General features: G+C 38.0%; 1 protein-coding gene across 1 annotated transcript in view; it reads right to left on the bottom strand.

Moving 5' to 3' along the window:
- Positions 1 to 19960, bottom strand: part of ank2a (ankyrin 2a, neuronal) — a 122438-nt gene that overhangs the window by 43886 nt on the left and 58592 nt on the right. Inside the window, exons 33-44 of the mRNA XM_047366369.1 lie at positions 19087 to 19291; positions 18647 to 18743; positions 18302 to 18530; positions 17910 to 18035; positions 17697 to 17819; positions 17548 to 17580; positions 17279 to 17457; positions 3795 to 10555; positions 3112 to 3189; positions 1414 to 1545; positions 606 to 746; positions 309 to 519 (exon numbers count right to left, since the gene is read on the bottom strand). Coding sequence (XP_047222325.1) covers positions 309 to 519; positions 606 to 746; positions 1414 to 1545; positions 3112 to 3189; positions 3795 to 10555; positions 17279 to 17457; positions 17548 to 17580; positions 17697 to 17819; positions 17910 to 18035; positions 18302 to 18530; positions 18647 to 18743; positions 19087 to 19291 — 8315 coding nt within the window. The remainder of the gene's footprint in view (positions 1 to 308; positions 520 to 605; positions 747 to 1413; positions 1546 to 3111; positions 3190 to 3794; positions 10556 to 17278; positions 17458 to 17547; positions 17581 to 17696; positions 17820 to 17909; positions 18036 to 18301; positions 18531 to 18646; positions 18744 to 19086; positions 19292 to 19960) is intronic.

Here is a 19960-nt window from a genome sequence, read left to right as displayed (position 1 = left end):
TCATTCTAAATTTTTTTTGGATTAATGAAATGAATGTGACCATTAACTGTTGGCACCGTTCCTCTTCATATTTACAATAAATGCCGAACTGTTATTCAGACAGAACTTGAACAACAAATTAGTTTGACAGCACTCCCATCAATGAGGCCACTCCATTAAATCTATGTATGAGTAATTGTCTATTCATATATGGATCTGTATGGATTTTCTTAAATTATATATTAAAGGTTTGCATGTATGGAAACAGCTTACATTTAAATTCCAAGCAATATTGCAGAGTTAAGAATTATTTTAAATTAATGATTTACTGTGGGATTTCGAGCTCCTCCAATAAGTCTCCGTGCATGCTCTCGGAGTGGGTTTGTCCTGCAGGTTCTGCCCATGAAGGGATATCCAGTAAGGATGCAACTGAGAGGTCTTCTTCAGAAACAGCTGGGGGTGGTCTGCGATCTGACTCTACCCTCCTCACAATTCTGGGGCTATATGTATCCTCCTGAACTGAAGACAGGGCTACTGAGACTGAAAAATAGACAATGGATTAGAGTACAAGCAAATACAGATAAAAAACTTGCTATTGTAAAGGACTCTCAAAAAGCTTCTGCTACCTTCACTGTGATCAAGAGTCTTTTCTATCTCTGCATAAGTCCTTGATGTTTGCTCTTGAACTGACTTGTTCATCTGGGTTTCAATAAGATGTACGATGTCCATTCGGTTAATCTTTGTTAGCCTTTTTATCAGGCAGTCCTCTGCAGAAAAATACAAAATTATACAGGGTGCATAAATGGAAAGTGGCTGAACCGCATAAAAATGTAAAGTTATAAATGGTACACAATCATATAAAACGAGAAAATATTTTCAGCTTTTTAGAAAATGTGAATTATATCCTAGGCACAGTGTGTTAATTTTCATGAATATTCTGCATCTTATGGTCCCATGATTCAATAATAGGCATGAAAAGACAAACCAAATACAGTCTTCAGCATAATATTTCACAGGTACTCTGACAAACTGAGAGGTAGCTGTAGCATAGAAAGTTGCCAGTTTTTGCTGCTATATGGCACTTATATTAGGCACCAGTACACAGTAAAGAAAATTAAACAATTTATACGGTGCTCTTGCAACATAATTGTTTTTAGCGGAGCTTTATATATTATGTTACTGAAAATGGGTATATCACATGTCCTTTCACAATCAGTTAACAACTATGCAATGGTGAGACTGCTTGACAGAAAAAAAACTGCAAGAAAGAAAGACAGATGAAAGGTAAAACAAATAGAGCCTACCAATTTACAAACCTGGCATTCAGTAGGCCTTTCTTAATGTGCAGTGCCTAAAGTTTGTAAAAAGAACAGCAACAAAATCTAAAAATTTCCACATTAAAACATACGTAATAGCATTTTTAAAGGCAAATACCTGTGGCATGTTTGCCTTCCCGTTCAACCCATCGTTGCAGCAAGGCATGGCTCTGCTCTTGCAGGGAATTAGGATTCTCTATTCTTACTTGCTGAATATCATCCTTATTGAACTCCAGTTCCCTTGCCAGCTCTGGAGTGAGTATTAACAAAGAAAGAGATAAAAAGGCTGACCAAAACATACCTGTAGCCCATACAGTGAGTTTTGGTTTCACAATATGGATATTAATGTGACATAGTGTTGAAAACAGTCGTTGAGATACGCTGCATAAAAGATATACATTTTTTCACTCTCTTGACATTCAATCACATTTAACATTTCCTGTGCTTAATCAGCTAGGTTTTCCTAAATTATTTCTACTTACTAATTGCTAGAATATTGAGAAAATAAAATGAAATTTATTAGGATAGCTTATGTTGTTTTCACTTACATATTCTGATCTAAAAACATCTTGTCTCTCATTACTCTGACATTTAGAGACAAATAGTGACAAACTGTTTTTAAATTAAACTAAATGTTTCCTGTTTTAGTTTAAACTAGAATTACCAAAAACTGTGAGGGAAAATAAGTTTGTGCCTTTTCATAATATATATGAAACATCTGTTTTCAACATTGTGCTCACTGGTCAGTTTATTAAGTACACATAAGTAATAATAGTTAACCGATCATATGGCAGCAACCTAATGGATTTAAGTCTCTAGATTGGCTAATGGCTGCTTAGTAAAGTTCAAACCAAGGATCACAATGAATAAGAAAAGGGATTTAAGGGACTTGAAATCTGGCAAGGTTGTATTCTAGAAACTGCTTATTTTGCTTATAGTAGCTAAAACAACTACCTGGTAAATATGAGGTATGTGAAATAAAATCTCTAAATGCGCAAAAAAGGGTTGAAACTAGAATCACATAGGTTACAGCAACAGAAGACCAAATACTGCACCACTCTTGTCAACTGAGAACAGGAAATTGAAGCTCCAATTCAAACATTATTAAATTTGACTAAAAAAGATTGGAAAAATGTTGCCTGAGTCTCAATTTCAGCTGGGGAATTCATCTTGACTGGCCTCTTGCCTTATGTCAACTTTTCAGGCTGCTGTTAGTTAAGTAAAGGGGTGAGAATATTTTCTTGAAAAACTTTGGGCCTCTTAGTACCATCTGGAAATAATTTGAATGCCTACTGTGTATTGGTGCAATTCATGTGCATTACTTTTTGACCATAATGTATTCATCTACAGCAAGGCTATTCCCATTCGGATAATGCAACATTAAACAAAGCTAAAATCTTCTCAGTCCTGTTTGTTGAACATGACAATGAGTTTACAGTAATCCAATAGGCTGACAGTCACTAGCCCTTAATCCAATAGATACATTTTTGGGATGTGGTGGAACAGGAGTTTCACAATATATGTGCAGCTGACAATTCCTTGCAAATGCATGATGTCAATATGGAACAATGGCTCTGAGGAATGTTTGTGACACCATGCCAATGCCATGAAGAATTAAAGCAGCTCTGAAGGCAAAAGGGGTTCAACCTGGTATTAGAAAGGTGTAGCGAATAAAGTGTCTGATTAATGTATACTTCTCCAGTTCAATTAATGAATCCATAAAGACAAATTTTAAAAACTAAAAATATCTATTGTATTTGCCATTAATGCATTTTTCTTCACAACAGCAAACTGCTGTAGAAAATGAATGGCTTACCAGTCCAGCTGAAGCCAAGAAGATCTGCAATGATTGCTAATGTCTCTTCTTTCCTGTCAGCGTCATCCTGCCAGTCAGCTAAAAAAATGCAATCATAGCCAAAAAATAAATGTGGATGTCCAGCTGTTGAAGGCACCGACTGTTTTTAACAGGATATTCAGCATATTTACATTGCATAAAATATCCTTCAGTATGGATGCAAAACATGATTTCTTGAGGATTCTTTGCTACACTACAGCCTGTAAGGTCAATGAGCATATGTGATGTCTACATGAATGATACATACACATAAACAGAACATGCTTTTAGGCCATTAGTGTAAGCAGTGCGTTTAATGTGCGAGTTAATATATACAAATGTTGCACTGGGTTGGTTAACATTAGTACAGGTGGGTTATTGGTACTCATAATCCCAACAGTACAATAGTGCCGCATCAAAATGTTTTAATTTCAATCTTGAGATTACATTTGTCCTCAGATAAAGCATATCTTACCAAATGCAATGCCCTATTACCTAAGTGCACAAGAACAAACACAAAATATGGCAACAGTTTAAAATGGGAGGAAGCAAATCCCAATGTGAAAATAACAGTAATGGTGAGACTCTTCTCTGAAAGAGAAAAAAAGGACCTTGCTGCTAAAGAAAGAAGACAGACCAAACGCTCATTTCGTCTTGAGCCATACCTGATGTAAATTCTGTAGCATGATCATCATCGATTCTCTGCATCTGAGTTTCCACTGTGTCATCCCAGGCAGGCCTGGACTCAAACACATCCTCTGCTCCGCAAGAAGGATGCACAAATGGCAACTGACTGCCATCAGAATCTGAACTGTGGGAGGCTGGGATGTCGTATGTAAATATAACAGAATCTGAACTCATGTGACTAGCGCTGCTCATGTCATCAGTCTCTAAAGAAGACCTCACAGATATTCCGTGCAATGGAGGACAACTTGCTACAACACCTTCAGGTAAAGCTTTCTTGTGGGTAAAGGAAGCTGGTTTGGAGGAGAAAATATTTAATATTTTAGACTGTTGACTGCTCTCAGAAAAGCACCTGCCTTTTTTATCAAAGATCTTAGTTGTGTTCCCCTCAGATCTAGTTCTACGACTAAATGTTGGGATTTCTCCTACATTTGCATCAACTTGAACAAGCTCGGAAATCTGTGGTTCTCTCACTGATGTTTCCTTTCTAACTTTGGGTGTTTCTTTGATTTCCAGGGGTGGGGGTGAACTTTGATGGTATTTCATTTCTATGACTGAGCACTGGTCTTCATCTTCGTCAAACTCCTCATCATCAGATGATGAGGAGTCTGAACAATTCTTTTCAGAGTCCATTAAATGGTCAGCAGCTGAGGTTTCTGACTGAAGATCAGCTATTGTGGTGTCTAGATAGTACAGCCCAAGGCTTTCAGCCTCTGTTGAAATATCTGTAAGAGTCTTAGATGTAACTGGAGAAGCAAGTTTGACATCTGTAAGGCTGCAGAGATCAACATTTTGAAGTGATTTCTCAAGCTCTGACTTTTCAAGAGAGGATTTGGTGACAGTTTCGGATTTAGGACTAGAAATTACATCACAGACATCCTGAGTCAGCTGTGATTTTGGGGTCCCTTGAGGGGTTGGGTCTGAAACAGTTGCCTCCAAAACAACTTCCTCAACTGAATGTTCCCCAATATGAAAGAATGAATAGCCTCCCTCTTCTTCATCAAAGGTTCTTCTTGTCATGTCAATGGCTCCGCCTCGAGTCATTTCAAATAGCTTCCCTTCCTGAAACTGAAAAGGACTTGGGCTTTTCTCCCCACCTGGTGTCTGAACTGTTATTTTTTCAGGTGTTTTTGTGTCCTCTGCAGCACCAAGAGGCATTTGGTCCTCAGCCCCAGTATATTCCTTCAAGGCTACATTTTTATAAAAAAATGTGACATCTTCTACCTCTGTAGTAGTTCTGTAGTCCTGGGGTTTCCAGAAAAACTCTGAATCACAAGTCAATGGTGGCTCAGTTGCTATGTCATCAAGTAAGGAATGCTCACTTGTGGCAGAGCAGGAAAAATGTGCTTCTGCTACTAGGGAATTCACACCTTCTGTCGTGTCTTTGTGTATTTCTGCTTCAAGGGTCACAGAGACACTTCCCTCAGCTACATCTTTCTGACTAGCAGTTACCCACAATGATTCATCAACTGGTTCAATAGAGCTGCTTTCTGCTATGTATTTTTCACAGCTGTTGTGCAGCACATCTTTTGAGGAAGTCTGTATAGCTAGGTCAAATTTTAAATTTATCATGCTTTCATCATAATCACCTTTTTCGGATAGTGAAGGGGCATCCAACAATTTGTCTCTCATCATTTTAGATTCCTGTTCCATTTCATCAAATGTTTTGATCTTTACAGCTATTTTAAACATCTCCTCTTCTGGAGTGTATTGCTTATTGGTGGTATCATTCTCGCTGTCTTTACTATCAACAGAGTCTTGCCTGATGAGTGAGTGAACACCCTTGTTTGAGCTCATACTGGCCCCAGTTACTTTGTGTGTAGCATTTGGATACTCATCATTCTTCATTTTACTTTCCACTTGTGGGATTACAGTTATGCTTTCTTGTGTATTCCTGCCATATTCATCTGTGGAAATACCTTTGTCAGAAGCAAAACATGCTTTGAGCTGGGAAGCGTAATCTTCATACACAGCTGTCTGTACTGGCATCTGAAATTGTTCCTCCCTTTGTTGAGTAGGACTTCCTTCAAGAGAGTCTTGACATGGGGATTCTTTGGTAGGGCTTGGCTCAATGGAATCGGGAGACCTCTCTGAAGACCTATCTTCCATAAGAGGGCTGTTCTCTAATGAATCCCGATGGCATGGCTCCTGATCTGAGTCATCAAACCCTTGAGTCTGAAGGTCCTCTAAATCAGATGGTCGTTGTAGTGTAATACGAGTACTGGGAACCTCAAAACAATCCTGTCTGTTGAGAGTTGAAAGAGTAGCAGCTCTACTCACATTTTCAAGATCAGCTTTACCATCAGCAAATTTTGCTTTTGACTTTGCCATACTCATAGTCCCTTCAGCAGAGTCAGTAGAATCCGGTGAAGCTCTTTGTGAGATGTTTGCTTCAGCCTCTTCCAATGAGTCTCTCCTGTAACTAATGTTTTCCTCAGGGCATGTTTGGCATCCACTTTCACCAGATTTCATTTTACCAACATCCACACTGTCAAAACATCTGTCTTCAGTGGACATCCTATTTCCTTCGTGAGAGAATGGAGGAATTTCTTGTTTGCTCTTTTTTGCCAACGATACTTCATTCTGTTTCTCAATGTAAACCTGTTGAAGCGGAATCTGTCTTTGTTCTTCAACACTAAGTAAATGAGTCTTCATGTTTCCCTCTTCCACAGTTATGTCATCTAAAGAGTCCCTTGTCAGTGTATCGTCTTTGCAGTTTCCATGATGTATATCCTCATCTGGTTGACATTGTGTTGTTTCTGGCTTTTCTTTCAAATGTTTCTTTAGGTCAGTACTGAGATGCGACAACATGCCTAATAAATCTCTCTCAGTTGTAGGCTCTTGAGGATGGGCCTGTCTTTCCATGTAAACTTGTTGGTAAGGAGTCTCCAAAACTAAATCTTGTGTTGGATCTTCCACTTTAATTACATCAGTTTGCAGGTTTGTTTCTTCCTCAATACTGACTTCTAGTTTATCATTTGCCAATTTAATTTCTTTACAAATCTCATGGACAAGACCCTCTTCTGGATGACGTTGTCTAGTCACTTGCATTTCTGTGGCATATTTATCGAGGTCATTACTGAGATGGGATAACAAACTTGACATATTTTTCTCAGCCACAGCCATTTGTGGACTATCTTTTCTCTCAACATAAACTTGTTCAAACTGAATCTCCATAACTGAAGATAGTGTTTGTTCTTTGACTTTAACATGTTTCTGCAAGTTTTCCTCTCTTTTCACCTGGTTTTCTGAATCATCTCTTGCCAGTTTTGTCTCTTTGCAGCTCTCATTTACCAGATCATCCTCTTGTCTTTGACTTGCAAGTGGCATTTCTTTTACATATTCATCCAGGTCACTACCGAGATGTAACAACATGCCTGACATATAATTTTCAGTCATTTGCTTTTGTAGGCTTCCTTCTCTGTCATCATAAACTTGTTCAAAATCTGTCTCAGAAACAGAAGGTTTTGTTTGTTCATTGACTACAACTGCATCATTCTGAATGTTTTTCTCTTCTTCAGTCTGGTCTGCTAAATTATCCCTTGGCAGTTTTATTTCTTTGCAGCCCTCATTGACCAGATTTTCCTCAGGACTGCTTTGTCTAGACACAGGCATTTGTTTGACATACTCATCCAGGTCACTACTGATGTGTGACACCATGCCTGACATATCTTTTTCAGTCAATGGCTTTTGAGGGCTTCCTTTTCTCTCAACATAAACTTGCTCAAATTCAGTTTCCAACACTGTGTGTTCTTGGACTCTACGTGCATATGGTTGAATGTTTTCCCCTTTTCCGATGTTGTCTTCTAAATTATCCCTTGCCAATTTTATTTCTTTACAGCTCTCATTGACCAAATCTTCCTCAGAAATACTTTTTGCCACCGCTGGCATTTCTGTGACATATTCATCTAGGTCAGTACTCAGATGTGACAACATGCTTGACAGATCCTTCTCAGTCACTGACTTTTGTGGACTTCCTTTGCTCATAACAGAAACCTGTTCAAACTGAATCTCCAAAACTGAGGTTTGTGTTTGTTCTTTGACTCCATCTACATGAGTCAGCAAGTTTTCCTCTACTCCCACATCGTCTTCTAAATCATGCTTTGCAAGTTTTCTTTCTTTGCAGATCTCATTGACAAGATCTTCCTCAGGACTGCTTTGTCTTGTCGCTGGCATTTCTTTGACATACTCATCCAGGTCACTACTGATGTGTGACACCATGCCTGACATATCTTTTTCAGTCAATGGCTTTTGAGGGCTTCCTTTTCTCTCAACATAAACTTGCTCAAATTCAGTTTCCAACACTGTGTGTTCTTGGACTCTACGTGCATCTGGTTGAATGCTTTCCCCTTTTCCGATGTTGTCTTCTAAATTATCCCTTGCCAATTTTATTTCTTTACAGCTCTCATTGACCAAATCTTCCTCAGAAATACTTTTTGTCATAGCTGGCATTTCTGTGACATATTCATCTAGGTCAGTACTCAGATGTGACAACATGCTTGACATATCCTTCTCAGTCACTGACGTTTGTGGACTTCCTTTTCTCATAACAGAAACCTGTTCAAACTGAATCTCCAAAACTGAGGTTTGTGTTTGTTCTTTGACTCCATCTACATGAGTCAGCAAGTTTTCCTCTACTCCCACATCGTCTTCTAAATCATCCTTTGCAAGTTTTCTTTCTTTGCAGATCTCATTGACAAGATCTTCCTCAGGACTGCTTTGTCTTGTCGCTGGCATTTCTTTGACATATTCATCCAGGTCACTACTGAGATGTAACAACATGCCTGACATATATTTTTCAGTCATTTGCTTTTGTAGGCTTCCTTCTTTGTCATCATAAACTTGTTCAAAATCTGTCTCAGAAACAGAAGGTTTTGTTTGTTCATTGACTACAACTGCATCATTCTGAATGTTTTTCTCTTCTTCAGTCTGGTCTGCTAAATTATCCCTTGGCAGTTTTATTTCTTTGCAGCCCTCATTGACAAGATCTTCCTCAGGACTGCTTTGTCTAGACACTGGCATTTGATTGACATACTCATCCAGGTCACTACTGAGGTGTGACACCATGCCTGACATATCTTTCTCAGTCACTGTCTTTTGTGGGCTTCCTTTTCTCACAACATAAACTTGTTCAAAGTCAGTCTCTGAAACGGAGATTTTGGTTTGTTCTTTGACTGCAACTTCATCAGTCTGCACGTTTTCCTCTTCTTCAATCTGATCTGCTAAATTATCCCTTGCTAGTCTTATTTCTTTGCAACTCTCATTGACCAGATCTTCCTCATGATGTATTTTTTTTGTCGCTGGCATTTCTTTGAAATACTCATCCAGGTCACTACTGAGACATGACAACATGCCTGACATATCTTTTTCAGTCAATGGCTTTTGAGGACTTCCTTTTCGCTCAACATAAACTTGCTCAAATTCAGTTTCCAACACTGTGTGTTCTTGGACTCTACGTGCATCTGGTTGAATGTTTTCCCCTTTTCCGATGTTGTCTTCTAAATTATCCCTTGCCAATTTTATTTCTTTACAGCTCTCATTGACCAAATCTTCCTCAGAAATACTTTTTGTCACCGCTGGCATTTCTGTGACGTATTCATCTAGGTCAGTACTCAGATGTGACAACATGCTTGACATATCCTTCTTAGTCACTGACTTTTGTGGACTTCCTTTTCTCATAACATAAACCTGTTCAAACTGAATCTCCAAAACTGAGGTTTGTGTTTGTTCTTTGACTCCATCTACATGAGTCAGCAAGTTTTCCTCTACTCCCACATCGTCTTCTAAATCATCCTTTGCCAGTTTTCTTTCTTTGCAGATCTCATTGACAAGATCTTCCTCAGGACTGCTTTGTCTTGTCGCTGGCATTTCTTTGACATATTCATCCAGGTCACTACTGAGGTGTGACACCATGCCTGACATATCTTTCTCAGTCACTGTCTTTTGCGGGCTTCCTTTTCTAACAAAATAAACTTGTTCAAAGTCAGTCTCTGAAACAGAGATTTTGGTTTGTTCTTTCGCTACAGCTTCATCAGTCTGCATGTTTTCCTCTTCTTCAATCTGATCGGCTAAATTATCCCTTGGCAGTCTTATTTCTTTGCAGCTTTCATTGACCAGATCTTCCTCATGATGTCTTCGTTTTGTCGCTGGCATTTCTTTGAAATACTCATCCAGATCACAACTGAGACATGACAACAAGCCTGACATATCTCTTTCAGTCAATGACTTTTGAGGTCTTCCTTTTCTCTCAACATAAACGTCTTCAAATGCAGTTTCCAACACTGCAGGTTCTTTGACTCTAGGTGCATCTGGTTGAATGTTTTCCCCTTTTCCGATCTTGTCTTCTGAATTAACCCTTGCCAATTTTATTTCTTTACAGCTCTCGTTGACCAAATCTTCCTCAGAAATACTTTTTGTCATCACTGGCATTTGTGTGACATATTCATCTAGGCCAGTACTCAGATGTGATAACATGCTTGACATATCCTTCTCAGTCACTGACTTTTGTGGGCTTCCTTTTCTCACAACATAAACCTGTTCAAACTGAATCTCCAAAACTGAGGTTTGTGTTTGTTCTTTGACTCCATCTACATGAGTCAGCAAGTTTTCCTCTACTCCCACATCGTCTTCTAAATCATCCTTTGCCAGTTTTCTTTCTTTGCAGATCTCATTGACAAGATCTTCCTCAGGACTGCTTTGTCTTGTCGCTGGCATTTCTTTGACATATTCATCCAGGTCACTACTGAAACGTGACAACATGCCTGACATATCTTTCTCAATCATTTGCTTTTGTGGGCTTCCTTTTCTCTCAATATAAAATTTTTCAATTTCAGTCTCCAACACTGTTTGTTCTTTGATTGTAACTACATGAGTCTGTACATTTTCCTCTTCTCTCAGTTTTTCTTCTGAATAATCTCTTTCCAGTTTTATTTCTTTGCAGTGCTCATTGACAAGATCTTCCTCAGAATGTCTTTGTCTCATCGCTGGCTTTTCTTTGAGATTGTCATCCAGGTCACTACTGAGATGTGACAATATGGCTGGCATATTCTTCACAGATTTGGAATGTTTGACCTCTCTTTTGATATTAGCTTGTTGAATTGGAGCCTCAAAAACTGAACTTTGCTGTTTCACACCATCTATATTAGCCTCCAGATTTCCTTCTTCCTCTCTTGTGTCTGTCAAACTTTTGCTTGACAGAATAATGTCTTTGCAGCTTTCATTGACCAAATCTATCTCTAAATGTCTTTGTGGCTCTAGTGGGCATCCTTCAACATATTCTTCTAGATCACTACTGAGATGTGATAACATCCCTGAGATATTCTTCTCAGTTACTGATTTTTCTGGATGTATCATTCTCTCAATATGAACTTGCTGGAATGGAGTCTCAAAAACAGAATTTGTTCTTTCTTCTTTGGCTGTTAGTGCAGCAGTCTGTGAGTTTTCCTCTTCCGCTGTCTTTTCTTCTGAACGACCCCTAGACAGTTTTATTTCTTTGCAGTCCTCATAGACAACATCCTCTTCCAGATGGCCTTTTCTTGTCACTAGCTCTTCTTTAATACATTCATCTGAATCCACAAATTTTGTTGGATGTTTGACTTCAGATACAGCTGCCTGCAGGTTTTTCTCCTTCTGCACTACATCCCCTAAGTTGCCCCTTGCCAATATAAGTTTATCGCAGCTCTCATTGACCAGATCTTCTTCGGTATGGCTTTGTCTTGTCACTGGCTTTTCTTTGAGACTTTCTGACATATCCTTCTCAGGTACAGATTGATGTACTTTCCTCTTGATGGAAACTTCTTGGAATGGAGCTTCTGACACTGCAGTTGATATCAGTTCTTCGACTGTACAAATATTACACTGTGTTGGTTCTTGTTTCTCTCCATATTGATCAACCTCAACATGAGCATGAAAATATTTGCTGGTGTTAATGACTTCTTTAAAGTTCTCCTGGGTGATGTGTTCCCCCATAAGCCTACTGTCCATTGGCATCTCCTGGAGGTTCTGATCTAAGTTACTGTTTGATGACAGCATACCTCCCACACCCATTGTTTCAGTATAGGCACTAAATGAGGTATTCTTGTTACCCAATTCTTCCTTCACTGGGAGTCCTTCCATCAAGTCACTGCCTTCTTGTTTCTCTCTTGTGCCTCTCCTCAATCTCAAAGGGTCATTTTCCTCTGTTATGTCACCAGATGCTCCTCTTTCACTATCTTGACTGTGTTTTATTTTACATGTTTTGTGTTCTTTGTATGGAGGGAAGTTCTCATCAGTGACTGATAAGTTTGTTGAGATATCTTTTAAAGTTTCAGATGTTCTGTCTATTTTCAGTTCACTTTTTCTTTTTTCATCTACCGCCATAACTATATTTTCCTCTGTCAAAACTTGTGTTCTTTTGTCCATCAATGAATTTTTATTTTCATTAGGCATTGATGCAGATGGTTCTTTATCTGCTTCCGTTTGTAAAACTGTTTCTTGACACTGTTGGTGTTTTATTTCTTTTAAAGGCTTAGTCTGTGAAAACTGATCCAAGTCCTCCACTATTAAGAACTGCATCCCTTGCACATCCTTTTCTGCTGCAGATGCCTGGTAAGATATATTTGTCTCTGTTTGGATTTCTTGAAGTCTTGGCTCCCTGATTAGGACTTCTTTTTCTTCAGTGACAATTTGTCTGTAAAGTATTTTGCTTTCATAATCAGCTGGTGTATTTGCCTCACCAGCTTCAAAAATATTCTCTTCATTTTTGTCTTCACTTAAAGAAATAGTAAAGGTCATTTCATTCCTTCCTTGGTGGGTGTCAGAATTTTGTACTTCCTCTGAACTGGAACGAGAGGCTGTTGAGTCAATACTTTTGTCTGAAGATTCAGCCAAGCCTTCATGCTTGGGACTCTCAGGACTGGCAGAGCTGATGTCTCCCACATAACAAGGACTGTATTGAGACACTAGATTTGTGTCAGAATCACCAGGTAACTGCTGGTCTTCTTCAAGGACCAACAGTTGATAACTGACATCTGATACTGTTTGAGTGTGCCTAAACAGCTGATACTCAGGATTTTCTTCCAGCTCAGCCTTTATGTCAGCACTGAAGTCCTCAGAAGGTCTGCGATCTGGGCTGATTTGAGTTTCCTCAGATGAACCCCTAGCAGTGCTTAAGAGTGATCTATCTAACTGCATTTTTCCTGGGCTTTCCTCTGACAACTCCAATGTTTCGTTCTTAATGCTAACACTTTCATCACCAAAAGGAATCCTCTCAGTTTTTTCATCAGTCTTTTTAAAATAATTTATATCAGCACTTTGTTGGAATTCATTATTATAATCTATATTTTTACTTACTGGTTGGGCAACTAAAGCAGAGGTGTGAATATCCTTTTGTGTTTGGGGAGATGTAACATCGTTGGGTTTAACTATTTGAATGTGTCCAGGGCCAACTGATTTAAATTGTTCAGATTTAGTTTTCAAAGGGTCCTGGAAGGTTTTCATCAGCTCCTTCACAGACAGAGTGTGGTTACCTTCCTCTTCACCTGGGGAACTAACACGTACTGGGTCACTTTGAGCAATATTAGGAAATGCAATTGTCCCCCCAAAAGAAGAAACATCTGAAACTGCTGAGTCCTCAGATTTATGTCCAATGAGATTTGCTGGTTGATCTTCTGTACTGTCATATAAAATGGGATTACCCTGTGGACAAAGAGCTGTGAGGCTCTCAGCTGGGTCCTGGGATTTAGATTCAGACACAAAAGAAGCAGCTATGGCTTTGTGTTGTGAAAGCCCTGCAGTGGTTTCTGGGAAATCCTGTGCAGTTTGGAATATTTTCATCCGCTCCTTAACAGACAGTGTATCTTTGTCTTGCAGCTTACTCTGACTGAACTCTGTCAGTAGGCCATCATTTCCAACATCATATTGAACTGTTTCAGCAAACTTTACTGTCTTTCCATTGGAAGGTCTTTCTGATATCAACTGTGTTTTCTCAGTAGTATTTCTGACTGAGCTAACTTGCTCATCCCTTATGTCTGCCTTGTCCAGTTTATCCACTCCCCCTTCTCGGTAGAAAATAATGGAGCTCTCATAGGTTGGACTTTGCTCTGCCCCCCGTTTCTCTTCGGTATCTGTTGGTTCGTAGATCAATGTTTCACTATGAGAGGAAAGTGGTGCCTTATGCTCAAAGAGACCAGATTTACATTTTGACGGGTCCTGTCCAGTCTGGAAAGCTTTCATTAGTTCCCTCACTGACATAGTCTCCTCTAATCTTTCTGTCTGAGATCTTGGAGATTTAGGTGACTTGGGAACTCGAGGAAGTTCTGGCATGACTTCTTCTCGCTTCTTTAAAATGATGAAAGATCTTTCCTCATTCCCTACACCCTGACTAGTTTTTTGCATGTCCTCCTGTTCAACTTTGGTCTGTAAAGTTTTAACTTTGTCTTTTATGGACCCTATAGGTGTCTCAACAACTAACGGAGAAATTGGGGGCTCAGTAAATGAGCTAGCTGGAAAGCCACTCTCTTTAAGAATGGCTTCACCATCCAAAGATTCCTCTGAGCTCACCCTTTCCAGCTCTCCCTCAGAGCTGCTACACCTAGACAGCTCTCTTTCTCTAAGTTTTTTCCGTATAGGCTTTTTAATATTTGGGGGACGTTGTTTGCTATGTAGGGCTATTTGCTCTATAGTATCTTGATCAGATCTGTTTTGATCTTCTTGAGAATTATATCTCACAGCAAGTCCCCATTCAAAATTTTCTCCCATGTCCGTCTTGACTTTTGTCATTTCTTTCACTAATGGACTGCTACAAATTAGGTCCTCTTTTTGAATCTCTCCAGTCTTTTCAGACCTATCTTTGAAGGGTTCCAATGCAGCAAAGGATTCTTTTTCAACCAAAACTACACCTCTAGCTCTCTCGTCATAGACATCTGTTGGAAATACTGCATATGTTCTGATGTCCGATATGTCTGACAGAATGTCTGGACTTGCAAGAGTTGCAGGATCAAGAAGTTGGTTAGTTCTCAGGGAGAATGTCTCAGTGGACTCAGATTCATCATCTTCAAAGAAAAAAAGTTTCATAACCAAAAAGGGTAGATAACATATGGGACAAATCAAGTGGGAAAGAGAGATATCAGAAAACCATCATCAAGACAATGTCATCAAATACCCATCTTCAGTTCACAGTGAAAGAAGAAGACTGACAGGGCAGAAGATAAGGAAATCTTGAAGAAAAAGGCCAAAAAGGGGACAAAGTAGTCCAGAAAAGTTTGAAAAGAAAAAGAGCAGCAACAGCATAAGCAAAAGCGAAGAGGAGTAAAATAAGGTAGGTAGAATGGGGACAAGAAAAATGCAAATCTGATGTTCTCTAATACAAATGTTGGTATCTAACACAAACTATACAAAAAGCACAGAATGTAACAAAGTACCTACATATGAAATGAACTGACAAGACAGAATAACAAACATTCTCAAGATTGCAGCTGACATTGAGAGGTCTTGCTATACTAGGTATTAAACTGAGGAGAATTAAAGTGCTTTTAGGAGAGGAGGTATATACTAAGCATGCCTATGTCACTGATAATTTACTTTTTTTAAAGTCTACTTGCATAAAAATAATACAAAAGAGAGTCAAAGAAAATATTTAATTAAAGATAATATTTAGTGTGAGGATAAACTAGGCATATGTGCGATGTTAGCTAGAATAATATTTCTGTACATAGTGGGAAATAAAGAACAAACAAGATGGTATTGCTTGTTAAATACAACCCAAAATCAGAGAAGGTTGAAACATGATAACAAGTGTTGTTTTAAACTGATAAGTGGTGATTTCTTAATGTAAACTGACTTTAATTTTATTGAAGACTGAAGACGGTATTAATTGAACGTCAGAAATTATTCAACACCAGTTCAAATTAGGTTTATTGGCAAAATGTACAAAGAACGACAGTTTCAATATCTCAACACAAGTAATACTGATAGTGGTTTCTCCAAATAAAAATACAAAATGCCCCTTTGAATGACTACTGCAGTCTCAAAATAATTAAACTCTTTCATGACAACCACCTTCAGAGTTTAGTATGCACATTACTGTGCAAACTGAAATCTCAGAGGCTGGTGTCTTGCTGAACGCCTTTTGCAGTCAGACAGTTTTTTGACCACCTGCTTCCTCAGAAATTTGGTGGGAACCATTGAAAGTTTGAAACCATTGAAAGACTTTTGCTGCCACTGGGTGATGTAGCTACTGTTCCTATACCTTTACACTTGTGAGCTATGTTTCCAATTGTAGGTATACTACGATTGAGACCACGCCTGACTTGAAAATGCATCCTCTTATGAAAATTTTTTATTTTGAGACTGCAGTAGTTATTAAATTTTTTTTGCACATGTGTGATAGTGAAATGCAGCCCTCAGTAATACATTTGTGTTCTCTCTGCTCTTTACTCCACTCTTTAAAGTCAAAATGCTTGGAAGAATTCAAAAAATGTAGAGGATTTTCTACTTTCAGAAATAACTGCAATGACTTCAGGTTCCAAGGAAGGCACTTTTTTGCATAGTTATATAAAAACATCCTCTTAGCAAACTGAAGTTACAATCGTAATGGCAGTACTAATGATAAAAATTAAAAAAAATACTAAAATACTTTAACAGTCATTTTATAATAACAAATATTAGAGCATCATAAGCTATCATCAAAGCATTTGGTCTGTTTTTATGGATGGCAAGCTGCTGTAGAGAGCTTATTGAAGAGAATTAGTTAAAATTCTTGAAAAGGAAAATGTGATGAGGACCAAGAAATATTTCATATCTAAAAATCATGTCTGTAGATAAAATAATACAAAATAATAGCTGCACTATTTCCCAATACAATGTCCTTAAAGCCACAGCATACGTATGAGGAAATAAAAATGGCAGCATCATAGTATGGAATACATTAAATGTCTTGGATTCAAAGAGTGTGCAATTAAACTTAATTTAAAGTAAGTGTAACATTCCTTGTTTATTTTTTATTGGTTTATGTGTTTCCTGGGCGGACCTTCCAACATTTTTTGATTTTGGGTTGAATTTCTGCACAGAGCTAATAAATATTTAAGACATGCTGCTAATGAAACCATTAGATGTGTGTAAACAAAGAAAAACAAGGTCAAAATTAATACTTTCAATATTTTGTTAGTACAAAATAGATGGACGATAGGTACTTAAAGTGACCAAATCAAAACCATTTTAAACAAAGTAAAAAGTACTATTTTGACCATAACCCATTAGTGACTGTTAAAAAAATCAAACTACTGAAAATTTTAAAATGCTAGGAGGTGGAGAGGGTTAGCAGATTCAGATCTGTTAGTTAGTAGATGCATTAAGAGGAACACAGCCATAGCATAGCTGCCATTAACATACATGTTACTACAAACTGTGTTAGTGGAGCAAAATAAGAAGGACGGTTCACAAATTGTTCTGTCACATTTGGCTTCCAACAGTTACTTAAAAGTCAAGCTTTAGAATTTTAATGATTGCTTTATGACAAATAACTGAACACAGTTTGGTCTCATATAAAGCCATCTTTCTGGGCTTAATGCTATTATTTAAAAATGTAACATTTATGTGTTTCAAATATAAAAGGTTGGAAAAAATATTACTGAATGAAAACTTACATTTCTTATCACTCTTCTCACTCTGAAAAGAAAGGATTAAACATTCATTGTTATAACCCAGTTACGCTATCATTTTTTTTCTTTAAAATAGGGCACATAAAATTTAATTTACCTCATCTTCCCCATCTTGGTCTGAGTCAGACTCCTAAGGAGAAGAAAGAAAAAACAACATAGAAGTCTCTGCAACTAGAAACAATGCATATTACAGTAGAAATACAAAACAATAAAAATTTCAGTTTCAGTTTAGACATTTCAACTCACCTTTGAGTATGTCGGAAGAGTGATGTTAAGGTTGCAGATAGCATTGTGATGAAGACTTCGGTATGTGCGTGGTTCCTTAGCGAAGGACAAACGACCACAGGGCTCCTGGGCAGTATCTCGAATCTGTTCATTGAATAAATGACTGAATGTAGAGCATATTTAAAGAGAACCAAAAGGACACTCTAGAAATGTTTATTGGTGGTATGGACGTACTTTAATAAAAAGTGCCAGTCTGTTCTCTTTGAAGGCAAAGAAACTGAACATGTGGTGTTGTCCACTCTTGGTAAGAGGTACAAGGTTTCCGAAGCAGTCTGCATATATTGGTTTTCCCTCCAGCACCTGTGTTTGGATAATATGTGATTATGATATAAACCATAATTGCTCCATTTAGTTGTATAACCACTTTTTAAGTACAATGGTAAGAAAAAATGCTTTTGTGTATTCAGTTCCCCACAAAAATTATGATAATTCTAGATTTTAACCAAGCTTTATCTGTAAAAAAAAAGTGGCATATCTTCTTAAATGTCTTTTTTCTTTTCTTTTAGCTTCTAGATTTTATTATGCTACAAAATATTTTCCTCATTTTACGTATTTATAACCGGCACCTCAACATCGCGGCTGCGTGCTACTTCAGTGAAGTTCTCTTGCTGCTCCAAGGTTTTGTCCATCTTGTCGTCTGTCATGCAGAAACACCGCAGCCGCGCCTCAATGGGGTCAAGCGTTTTGGCAAAGATGACAAACTTAGCCATGTAGGGTACGCAGATGATTTCTCTGTACAGCTGTGTCCCAAAATTAACAGACTCCTGGATCTGTCTGCAATCTATGAGCCAGAACCTGTGAATTCCAGTGACCAGCAATTAGTAACCAGCAGACTAGTTAACGAAGAACACTGAGCTTACAACACACATACAATCCACACCAGCAGACCTTCAAAAGAAACACCAGTTTACCTTGCTGACACATTGGTGGTGAAGGAAACACATTGGTTAACAAAGGTGAGCGGTGTGGAGCCAGTGATGTCCTCCCATTGGGCGGGTGTGGTTCCACCTGAAACACAGAACAATGGTATGTTACAGAACGTGTTACACTGAGTGCATTTTTTATTTCGTTTTTGTAATTTTCTGAAATAGAAAATACAATACAGCTGTCAAATTAACCTAAAAAACTAATGAAAATAATTTTCTAAATAATTTTGCATTATATTATCAACTCAAACAATATTTTTTATGTTTTATTATTATTAAATAATTTATACATCAGTAAAAAATATCTAAACTATTATTTTCAGTTTTTTTTAAACTAGTGGACAAACAGATGTTTTTAGAAGGCATTACAGATGTTATTATTTTAAGAATTTTACCAAAATAGTTCTGATTATTTGCCACATTACCTGTTATACTGCAGAGCAAACGTAAAGTGGGGGTCTCCCCACTGAACACAGTATGCCCATCGGTGTTGGAGCTTTTGGGAATTGGGATTGTCATGGTGATTGGTTTATGGAACTTCCTCCGTCTCGGCTCTAACGTAACAATTGGGCTAAAAGTGGCTTTGTTGCCAAGAATCCTTTTCACCAGCTCCACATCAATGGGCTGAGCCTAGAATGAGAGGCAAAATACATTAACTGTGTTATGGAAACCTGAATTTTCCAATTCTTTACTGCTGCTCCACAAATAAACTCCAGAAACTGATAGTAAATAAGAATATTAAGGCAGTAGGCAAATTAATAAAAAGTATTGAGAATGTGAGAGGCAAAGCATCATCGTAAAGAACTTAAGCTTTTTTTATAGTGTCAGGAAAGTTTATCTGCAATCAAACATTAACCACATTAGATAGGTATTTTGTACTTTATATCTATAATGAATTTCAACCTGCTAAACAAAAATATCAAAATACTGATCCATACTCCCTAATAAATAACAAAATGCGACCAGAATGGGCCAATTATCAGGACCTGACCAATGACCAACGTATCCGACCTGTTAGCACTAATAGGCTGCGCTAACAAAACTCTTTAGTATGGAAGTTGTTAATCAGAGCTAGACTTGCTGCAGATTTGCAGTTTTTTATCCATTTGAGCTTTCAATTGGTGTCTGTCATGGAACATGCTAGACCTGAAAATGTTGGCAGTGGGCTGGAAATCTCAGAAATAAAGGTTCTACATTCTCTTGTGAATACACAAAGACACTCCTGTTCACATTTACCAATGCTAACCATGCTAACCTCGCTAATCGCTAATATAGGATGCTGGGACAGACAAAATGATC

This window comes from Girardinichthys multiradiatus, chromosome 5 (assembly GCF_021462225.1).
Source record: "Girardinichthys multiradiatus isolate DD_20200921_A chromosome 5, DD_fGirMul_XY1, whole genome shotgun sequence".
NCBI lineage: Eukaryota > Metazoa > Chordata > Actinopteri > Cyprinodontiformes > Goodeidae > Girardinichthys > Girardinichthys multiradiatus.
This window is presented reverse-complemented; position numbering and strand designations above follow the sequence as displayed.